This window comes from Macaca nemestrina, chromosome 11, assembly GCF_043159975.1.
Source record: "Macaca nemestrina isolate mMacNem1 chromosome 11, mMacNem.hap1, whole genome shotgun sequence".
Lineage (NCBI taxonomy): Eukaryota > Metazoa > Chordata > Mammalia > Primates > Cercopithecidae > Macaca > Macaca nemestrina.
Window position 1 is genome coordinate 100,286,705 of NC_092135.1, and position 11,042 is coordinate 100,297,746.

Genomic DNA, 11,042 nt, shown 5'->3' on the forward strand with positions numbered 1-11,042 from the left:
TCATTTCAGTATTTTCTTCCTGCTTACATTAGAACAAAAGCAAATGTTGGGTTCTAAGGAATCTTTTCCATGTGTGTGTATTTGTATCCTTTCTTGTTCTGCTTGTGATCTTGTGATGAAGACTTCTATACTAAGCTTGGTTTAGGTTTTTTTGTTTTGCTTTTTTTTTTTTTTTTTTCCCATTTAATTGCGCAGTGTTCTGAAAGTTGGATTGGTTCATTTTTCACTTTCTAGTTAGGTGTGAAGACATTTTCTTCTTTCATTTCCCCCATGCTGATTGAGTGTTTTCCTGTACCATAGTAACTACATTGATTACTAAATCAGAATTCATTTAGCTCACCACTTCTCTTGAATGTGATTGACCTACTTGAAAAATATTAATACCTTTAACTTTTGGAAACTATTAGTCTTCATAAACTACCCCAAAGCCACTAAAATGAAACAACATTGTGTGCTTATGTAAGTATTATCTAATGGCATTTTCTTTATCTCTTGAGAATTATTTCAATTACAGATACTTGTAGAGATTTTCTAAAACTTTTTGGGTCTTTCAGTGAAGTGAAGACGTACGATCCTTCTGGTGACTCCACACTTCCAACCTGTTCTAAAAAACGCAAAATAGAACAGGTAGATAAAGAGGATGAAATTACTGAAAAGAAAGCAAAAAAAGCCAAGATTAAAGTTAAAGGTTAGTTTGAATTTTTTTTAACACAACTTATACTCATTTCTTTAGAACTATGGATTTTGTGAGTCTTACAAGTACATGCCATTGCACTTTATTATAAAACTGCTCGTTGAACGCTAATGGTGTTTTAATAATGCCATGATGTTCTCTGGGAATAGTTATGATATTGTTAAATTTATCAGACTTCACAGAGGAAATGTGAGAAGTTTAGTCAAATTAGGTATTTTACTAAGAGTACCAAAACTTGAGTTTCTACTACATGAACTATTTTGAGAATTAAGAGAAAAAAGGAATGTGTTTTCTAAATTGGTTGTTGAAAATTTTTTGTTTTATAGTTATATGGAATTGATGGTACAGTGATTTTCTTCATTGTTTCTGTTATCTGGAGTGGACTAGAAGGAACACATACTGGTAGCCTGCCGTCATAGTTACAATATCCAGTAGGTGCTCACCAGTTAACTAGGCTGTCTTGTGAAGTTGATAAGCAGGGGCCCCATTATTAGTTAAACCTGGGTTTCTTGAACACCTACTAGCAAGTCTAGCAAAAGAGTAAAGCATTAACACAATGATTGCTTTAACTTGGTTTCTAAGTAGCTTAGTGGTCAAAAGTGTATGTTCTACAAATGTGGATAGTATACTTGATAGAGAAGTAATTTATTTAACTTTTATGCTTCTTTTTATTGAAAAGTAAGGAGATCCCTAAACCCATTAGTAGCATTTGAGGCACCAAACTCTGTCTTTTGTATCCTCAATTGTGTATCCAATAAGCTTTTCCGATTTATCTGTCAATTTTTCATCCCACAATTTCCCCCCTCTTTTTTTTTGCCCCCCACAAGACAGAGTCTTGCTCTGTCACCCAGGCTGGAGTGCAGTGGCGTGATCTCAGCTGACTGCAACCTCCGCCCCCTGGGTTCAAGTGATTCTCCTGCCTCATCCTCCTGAATAGCTAGGATTACAGGCATGTGCCACCAGGCCTGGCTAACTTTTTTTGTATTTTTATTAGAGACAGGATTTCACCACGTTGGACAGGCTGGTCTTGATCTCCTGACCTCAAGTGATCCTCCCGCCTCAGCCTCCCAAAGTGCTGAGATTACAGGTGTGAGCCATTGCACCCAGCTGGTCACTGAATGTCTAATGATAGCTACGTGTTGAGTCCTTATTGTAATGTGTGCTAAGCATTATACTTTGTACTTTCTATGCATCATCTTTTTAAGTCTCGGTAACAATCCAGTAAGATAAGACATTCTTAAGTTTTACAGATGAGGATATGTAGTTTTACCAGGGGTAAATACAGTTTTTCAGGGTTGTAGAGAGTAGACTAAACCCAGGCCTTCTGACTTCAGAGTGCAAGCTCTTAACCATTTCTAATATAATTGACTCTCTTCCCAATAATGATTGGAGATCAGATGACCGTTGTTTTAATCCTGATTTTTATACGTGATTTCATGCTCGTGAGAAAATTGCCTGAGCTCTATCTGTATCATTTGTTAAAGTTAGTCGTAGGCCTTGGAGAACCTTCCCAATTATAAAATAAACAAAACAAACATTGGGTAGTTGATGAGAATGACAGAAAAAAACCTAGGACTCAAACGTTTTTGGAAAGAGTGAGATCTGATATAGTGTTAATTTGTTGTGCCTTTACACTTACTCTATTCAGTTGAAGAAGAGGAAGAAGAAGAAAAAGTGGCAGAAGAAGAAGAAACATCTGTGAAGAAGAAGAAGAAAAAGGGTAAAAAGAAACACATTAAGGAAGAACCACTTTCTGAGGAAGAACCATGTACCAGCACAGCAATTGCTGTATGTTTGTTTTTAATTATCGATGTTCACTTGGAGGGGCCAGTTCTCCACATTTCAATCTATTTTCTATATCAGAAATGAGCAGGCATTTTAAAAAATGGTTTTCATTGATGGGGAGGTAAAAGTGAAATGGCTTTGTTGTATTTACATTATAAAAGGCCATTTCCCAAATCTAGAATTTATTACTAAAAATTGAGTTTGCATTGAGAGGAAGAGTATGATTTGCTGAAACTTACTTTTATAGGTGGGGTTTTTATATTTTCAATTTTAATCTTTTCCCTGAATTTGTTTTCAAGGGAAACAGATTGATTTTGCATTTTATGAAGAAAAGTGATTAGTCACCCATACAATTACAGCTCTTTCAAAGCATTCTTGTTGGCTATTTTCAGAGTCCAGAGAAAAAGAAGAAAAAGAAAAAAAAAAGAGATAACGAGGATTAACAGAAAGGAATTACAAGTGTATCACCTGGACACATCATGCTTAAGATTCAACTGGGAGCATACCAGGGATGCTCTCTAACATAACCAAGGGAAAGTTCAGTAAAACAAAGTGATTTATCATCTATAACTTCAAACCTATTTGTGTCTTGACATCAACTCTGTTAACCTTATGTCATCATTTCTTAGAGTCTTTGATATACAAATAAAATTTTCTTTGTATTTTAAGACAATTTTGTGATCTCTTTATATCTTGAGTAGAGAATCTTTGGCTCCTTCTATAGTTTGCCATGTGATGATTATTGTTTTGATAATTATAACTGAAAAGTGAGAGTTTTTTTGAAATTTGACCTTTTGGAAGGCAGTGACTAAGTGGACCAATTCAAGAACCCTACTCTAATGTGTTTCTTTTGCCTTTTTGGACTACTTTTTATTTTCCACCTATTGTCTTTCTACCTCTCTTTATTTAAATATTGTTTCTTGTTCAAATTTTAAAATTAGGTGAGCAAAACATTTTAGTATCTGTTCAGAAGGGTGGGAGATAGTATCCCTACCTTTATTGTTTGCAGTTGTAAAAGGCACACCGAAATAATTCTTAATACCCTGATTTGTTTTTAAAGTAGTCAACCTGAAGTGACTTTTTTAAAGGTTGTACAAAGTGATCATAAAGAATGGAGAATAGAGAAAAAAAAAATAAGAAAAAAGAAAGTGCCAGTGGGAATGAGGTATAAAAAAGTAGGACAGTAGAATGCCAAAGAGAAATCTTTATTTCTGAGTGGTAGTGTTTAAAGCCTGGTAGACCTTATAGTCATGAGAGTCATGAGTTTTATAGCACTGTTACGTATTGCCGGTTTGTATATGTCATAGGCATCTTACTAAAGCCCAATTCAGTAAACGCTGTTGGTGGGTGGAAACTAGAATGACTATGGCTTTTGAGTTCCACCTTTGCTTTTCAAGTCAACAGCCCCTCTTTGGTTTTCTCATTTCTAAATCACAGATAATGGTCAATTTTATCTCTCCCAACTGATTTGTAGAAAATGAAATGACATAAACTTTCAGAGATGTTACTAGGCTTCAAATTTAATTTTCTTGAAATAAATATTGATAAAATACATGCAGCCATCCCTAGACAAAATTACATAATAAAGCTGGTTATCTTGTTCCCAGGAGAGCATTGTCATTTTTGCATCACCCACTTGTACCGCAGATACATTCCTAATTTAGGACAAAACGGACTTAGTTTATGACCGACTTTTGATGAAAATGGCCTAACCACCTACCCAGATGTACAGTCAAAAGGTTTACATGCGAAACAAGATAGGTTTTTGAGAAACCTAAATAATAAACTTCTAGTTATTTGAATAATCTTCTGCAGGCCCAGAGAAAGCATAGTTAAATCCTGCAGCAACCACCTCTCATAAGGGCTGAAGGCTTAACTGTTTAAAACACTAACCAAAAGGTAGGTTCTTATTCTTCTTGGTACTATTGAAGCACTTCTGATGAAGAGCCTTGTGAACTTAGTTTGAAATCGGAAACTCGGGTGAGTTTTATATACCTAGTTTTGATTAGTAAATTTGAAGAATTTCTGTGGCTGCACCACAAAACTCTGCTGAAAACCTACTGATTCTCCATTTCCCTTCAAAAATGGAAATTTCTATTTTCCAGTTTGAGCTCCTGTGTCTGTTCATTGCCTTCTGGCTCCTCAGCAAGATTACACGGCCCTTGAGTGAGCTGTCCTCTCTCCTCCAACTTCAGTGCTGTCCCAGGGCTCTTTTAGAAAAAGATTTGTTTGCTGCCCTTGATGGGTTCTCTGATCCATCTGTTGCTTCTCTGTGACCATTTTCAGACTTGGCTCAGGCTCATCCTTTATCCCAGCTGTACCCCTTAGAATAACATGGAGTAGGGCCAAATGTCTCAAACCCTAACTAGTGTGCATAGGAAGTATCTAGAGACCTTGCTTGATAAACTGTAAATCTGATGCTCTATTAGTGCCGCCACAGCAGAAAAAAAAAAATGCAGGTCTGGGTTGGAGCCCAAGATGTCCTCATTTTTCACAAGCTCAGGTGGTGCTAGATGAGGGTCCATGTGCATGGTAGCAAAGTACTAGGATAAATTACTTAAACTCTCAGAACCTGTTTGCTTATCTGAAACTGGATTTCTCTGAGAATTACGTGAGATAATGCTTGTGAACAAGTTTATGTGGTAAAGTCAAGACTTAACCCTTAGCTACTTGGGAGGCTGAAGCAGGAGGATTGCTTGAGTCCAGGAGGTTGGGGCTGCAGTGAGCCGTGGTCACACCACAGCACTCCAGTCTGGGTGACAGAGCCAGACTCTGTCTCTTAAAAAAAATTTAGCCAGGCGCGGTGTCTCATGCCTGTAATCCCAGCACTTCGGGAGGCTGAGGTGGGCTGATCACGAGGTCAGGAGATCAAGACATCCTGGCTAACACGGTGAAACCCCGTCTCTACTAAAAATACAAAAAAAAATTAGCCGGGCGAGGTGGCGTGCGCCCGTAGTCCCAGCTACTTGGGAGGTTGAGGCAGGAGAATGGCGTGAATCCGGGAGGTGGAGCTTGCAGTGAGCCGAGATGGTGCCACTGCACTCCAGCCTGGGTGACAGAGCGAAACTCGGTCTCAAAAAAAAAAAAAAAAAAAAAAATTTTAAAGAAGTGCAGTTGATTCTTGAACAATAAAGGACTAGGGGGCCTGACCCCTGCACAGCTGAAAATTTTGCATATGACTTATGATTCCCCCAAAACTTAACTGCTAACAGCCTACTATTGACCAGAAGCCTCACCAATAACAAAGCCAAAACACATTATGTGTGTTATGTATTATTTACTGTATTCTTACAGTAAGCTAGAGAAAAAAGTATTGTTATTAAGTGGAAGTGGGTGATCATAAAGATCTTCATACTTGTTTTCTTTTTTTTTTTTTTTAGACGGAGTCTCACTCTGTCACCCAGGCTGGAGTGCAGTGGCCGGATCTCAGCTCACTGCAAGCTCCGCCTCCCGGGTTCACGCCATTCTCCTGCCTCAGCCTCCCGAGTAGCTGGGACTACAGGCGCCTGCCACCTCGCCCGGCTAAGTTTTTGTATTTTTAGTAGAGACGGGGTTTCACTGTGTTACCCAGGATGGTCTCGATCTCCTGACCTCGTGATCCGCCCGTCTCGGCCTCCCAAAGTGCTGGGATTACAGGCTTGAGCCACCGCGCCCGGCCCATACTTGTTTTTATGTTGAGTGGGCTAAGAAGAAGAGGTGTTAGTCATGCTATCTCGGGTGGCAGAGGCGGAAGAAAATCTGTTATGTGTCAAGGATCAACTGTAAATTAGAATGGTGGTTCCTAAAACACCTGGAGGTTGAAAGAGTAAGTGTCTGATTTAGTGGGTATAGGGTAGAGCCCAAGAATTTCCATTTGTTACAGATTCCAGTTGATAGTTGGGGGACAGTACCTGGCCCACTGTACTACAAGGACTCCCTTTTACATTGCCTAGCCCTATACTTCTCCAAACTAAAACCTAACTTGATGGTCAAGAAATCAGGCCTGCCCATTTTGTCCACATGAAAAGCACCAGAAAACCAGCGTCAGGCCTGAGTTGTGCTGTTGCACTGTAGGTAATTGAGCACCCTAGAGGGCTAGACAATCAGATCAATGCTCTTCCTACATAGAAAACGCAAGCTTGAATGGGTACAAGAAATAATCACTAGCATTGTTTCCTGGCCATAAGAATTTGCTCTTGAAGGAACAAACTTAATTGCTGATACTGCAAGTGTTCTATGTATATTTAGTATTAAATAAAAGGGAAAAAACTTAGTCTTTTTGTTTCTGTTTTTGAAACCGAGTTTTGCTTTTGTTGCCCAGGCTGGAGTGCAATGGCGCAATCTCGGCTCACTGCAACCTCTGCCTCCCGGGTTCAAGCAATTCTCCTGCCTCAGCCTCCCGAGTAGCTGGGATTACAGGCATGCACCACCAGGCCTGGCTAATTTTGTATTTTTAGGACAGATGGGGTTTCACCATGTTGGTCAGGCTGGTCTCAAAACTCCTTACGTCAGGTGATCCACCCGCCTCAGCCTCCCAAAGTGCTGGGATTACAGCTGTGAGCCACCGTGCCTGGCCCCATTGTGTTGTTTATTAAAGTTTGTGAGAACAATACCAGAATTAACGCACCACAAAACATACAGCAAAAAGTGTACATGCAATGCAAAATCATCTGAAAAATGTCAGAAGATAAATTCATGCCCTATTCCTGACATTGTGCATGTGGCTGAGCATTGCTTAGTCTTGCTTTAATTAGCTAAAATTCTAAGGAGTCTGATATGACTAGTTGAAAGAAAATTATCACTTTAGCATCAAATTTTTATTTATACTAGACTCACAATATCTTCATATCCAAGTGTCTTCTATTTAGTATTTTTGAGTGCTTCCAAATTTTTTTTTGTAGGCTGCAGTGAACGCCTTTGAACATTTATCTATCTTCATGTATTTGCATTTCCATAGGATAATTTTTAGATGTAGAATTACTATGTCAAAGGGGATATAAGTAAAATAATGTCAGTTTGCCTCCAAAAGAATGTCGTAATTTACACTCCAATAGCATTAAAAGAAAGCTCATATGTCAGGAACCGTCTCATAATCATCTTTTTATTAGCATCTATTCCAGTCCCCTGCTCACTAGCGATTTTTCATATAGTAGTAAACAATGTTTTAAAATATTAATTTGAACTTAGTGGCTTTAAACCTGGATAATTTTCCTCTCACAATTCTGTGGTCCATGATGTACAAGAAGATTCCATTTATCAGTACAGCATTGAAATCATCTTCAAGATTATATACTCCCACCTAGCCTTGTGCTGCTAACCCAAAGGGTATTTGTGTAAATAGAGAAATATTTATTTTTTTTAAAGATGGGGGTCTCACTATGTTGCCCTGATCTTGAAATCCTGGCCTCAAGTGATCCTTCTACCTCAGCCTCTGGAGTAGCTGGGACTACATGCACAAGCCACTGCACCCAGCTGTTGGAGCATTTTAGTAGCCTGAAGATAACTGGAATCTTGTCATTGGAAAAAATAAATAGTTTGAGTCTAGCAGTGAGTTGTGCTTGCTACCCCTGTGGAGACAGATTGGAGTAGCAGCTCACTGGAGGTTTCTTATGAAGCCTGGGGACCCAAGGCTGGTACTTGCTACTTTGATTTAAACCAAGCCCCCAAACCTGGCAAGCCACCAAACCTGGCAAGCCACCAAGCAGTAGCTAGCTTTGGAAGTGGCTGCCTGGAAATTCCTGGCCTACAGTGTTGAGACAAAGGGCCCCTAGTACTCAGCTGGTCATGACATCCATTTGCATACCAACTCCTATGTCACAGCAGCAAATGCAGCCTTCAAAGTTGGAAGGTAAACTGTTACTAGGATAGCTGTGAATGTATCCTGTATAAAAGGAACCAAAACTGAGGCCGGGCGCGGTGGCTCAAGCCTGTAATCCCAGCACTTTGGGAGGCCGAGACGGGCGGATCACGATGTCAGGAGATCGAGACCATCCTGGCTAACACAATGAAACCCCGTCTCTACTAAAAAAAAATACAAAAAAATTAGCCGGGCGTGGTGGCGGCGCCTGTAGTCCCAGCTACTTGGGAGGCTGAGGCAGGAGAATGGCGGGAACCCGGGAGGCGGAGCTTGCAGTGAGCCGAGATCGCGCCACTGCACTCCAGCCTGGGCGACAGAGCGAGACTCGGCCTCAAAAAAAAAAAAAAAAAAAAAAAAAAAAAGGAACCAAAGCTGAACAAACTCTCATAAAAACTACAGCCCTTGATTACTCAAGGTGTCACAATACTTGAGAGCTAATGGCTGTAAATGAGACAACATGGAGCATGACATCACATTCGTCAAAAATTTGATCTGTTGTCAGGGGAATAGAAGGTTTTAGAGTTAAAAGGAATCCAGGAAATCGCCTATATACAATGAAGACTCAGACCCAGAGAGACCTTTATACATGCACCCAGCGTGCTGGTGTATTCCAAAGACATGAGGCCTGTCTTTTCTCTTAGAAAACAATTTCTTTTTCTTTTTCTTTTGTTTTTTTGTTTGTTTGTTTGTTTGTTTGTTTGTTTTTGTTTTTTTTGAGAAGGAGTTTCACTCTTATTGCCCAGGCTGGAGTGCAATGGTGCGATCTCGGCTCACCACAACCTCCGCCTCCCAGGTTCAAGCGATTCTCCAGCCTCAGCCTCCCTAGTAGCTGGTATTACAGGCATGTGCCACCACGCCCGGCTAATTTTGTATTTTTAGTAGAGAAGGGGTTTCTCCGTGTTGGTCAGGCTGGTCTCAAACTCCTGACCTCTGATGATCCGCCCACCTCAGCCTCCCAAAGTTCTGGGATTACAGGCATGAGCCACCGCGCCTAGCCAAAAGCAATTTCTTTTATTGAAAGTTTACACATTTAATTCAGCTTTTAGGTTGGTCTTTTAGGTTTCAGTTTACAGAAAAAGCATCATAGGAAACAATCAGATCCAAAATGTGCAGCGTTAAAGTCAAATAATTAAGAACACAGGGAAGAGAGCCAGCCGAGGTGACCCACGCCTGTAATTCCAACACTTTGGGAGGCTGAGGCGGGCGGATCACTTGGGGTCGGAGTTCAAGACCAGCCTGGCCAACATGGCAAAACCCCATCTCTACTAAAAATACAAAAATTAGCCAGGCATTGTGGCACACGCCTGTAATCCCAGCTACTTGGGAGGCTAAGGCAGAAGAATTGCTTGAACCCTGGAAGCGAAGGTTGCAGTGAGCCGAGATCACACCACTGCACTCCAGCCTGGGTGACACAGTGAGACTCCATCTCAAAAAAAAAAAAAAAAAGTGTGGGAGAAGGGCAGGCCTAGTGGCTCACGCCTGTAATCCCAGCACTACTTTGGGAGGCCAAGGTGGGCAGATCACTTGAGACCAGGAGCTCCAGACCAGCCTGGGCAACATGGCGAAACCCCTTCTATGCAAAAAAAAATACAAAAGTTAACCAGCCATTGTAGTGTGCGTCTGTAGTCCCAGCTACTTGGAAGGCTGAGGTGGGAGGATCACCTGAGACCAGGAAGTTCAAGGCTGCGGTGAGCCGAGATTGCGCCACTGCACTCCATCCTGGGTGAAAAGGCAAGACCCTGTCTTAAAATAATAATAATAATAAATTAAAAAAAAAAAAGGTGCAGGGATTTCATTGTGATTGCTTGTTAGGAATTACATTCTGAGAATTGAGGGTGGGATGGGGGATAAGGGACTACTGGTTTCATTATATCTTAGTAGCAGTTGTCTCAGTCTCTAAACGATGTGTATGGATTGCTTAGATTTGAAAACTGTTTTTAAAAAATTATTCTTAAACATGGGTATGAGGAAGAGGGGCTGTTTAGATCAGAGGTGGGCAAAGGACAGCCTGAGGTTCAGATCCAGCCCACGGCCTGTTTTTGCAAGTAAAGTTTTATTGGAACACAGCCGTGCCCATTCCTTTAAGCTGTCTGTGTCTGTACTGTTCATGGCTATATGCTCCAACAGCACAATTAGGTATTAAAAAGGACTATGGCCTGCAAAACCTGAAATATTTACTGTCTAATCCTTTACTGGAAAAATTTTCTGACCACTGTTTTGGATTAAAAGGCACTTAAAGGGTCAAATGCAATGTGTAAACCTTGATTTATCCTGATTTCAAAACATGAAAGGTATAAAAGATATTCTGGGAACAGTTAGGGAAGTTCTAATATAAACTGGATATTACATGACTTTAGGGAGTTATAATTACTTTTAGATGTGATTAGGCTACTGGGGTTATGTAGGATAATGTCCTTAGTTTTCTTTTGGTTTTTTTTTGAGATGGAGTCTCACTCTGTCGCCCAGGCTAGAGTGCAGTGGTACGACCTTGGCTCGCTACAACCTCAGCCTCCTGAGTAGCCAGGATTACAGGCGTGCACCACCATGCCCTAATTTTTGTATTTTTACTAGTGACGGGGTTTCACCATGTTGGTCAGGCTGGTCTCAAACTCCTGACCTCGTGATCCGCCCTCCTCAGCCTCCGAAAGTGCTGGGATTACATCCGTGAGCCACTGTGCTGGCCGTCCTTAGGTTTTTTTTTTTTTTTTTTTTTTTTTTGAGATGCAG

General features: G+C 40.6%; 1 protein-coding gene across 5 annotated transcripts in view; it reads left to right on the plus strand.

The window, feature by feature from the left end:
• The window catches only part of LOC105468078 (NOP58 ribonucleoprotein), a 36,733-nt gene extending 33,581 nt beyond the window's left edge, over nt 1–3,152 (plus strand). For 3 of the 5 annotated variants that reach the window (XM_071073197.1, XM_071073199.1, XM_071073198.1), the window contains 4 exons: nt 555–688; nt 1,689–1,781; nt 2,343–2,482; nt 2,872–3,152. In XM_071073197.1, coding sequence (XP_070929298.1) covers nt 555–688; nt 1,689–1,781; nt 2,343–2,482; nt 2,872–2,922 — 418 coding nt within the window. In that variant the 3' untranslated portion in view covers nt 2,923–3,152. Of the gene's footprint in view, nt 1–407; nt 460–554; nt 689–1,688; nt 1,782–2,342; nt 2,483–2,871 lie in introns of those variants that run through there. The other 2 variants (XM_011718037.3, XM_071073200.1) reach the window with 2 other exon arrangements.
• The last annotated feature ends 7,890 nt before the right edge of the window (nt 3,153–11,042 follow it).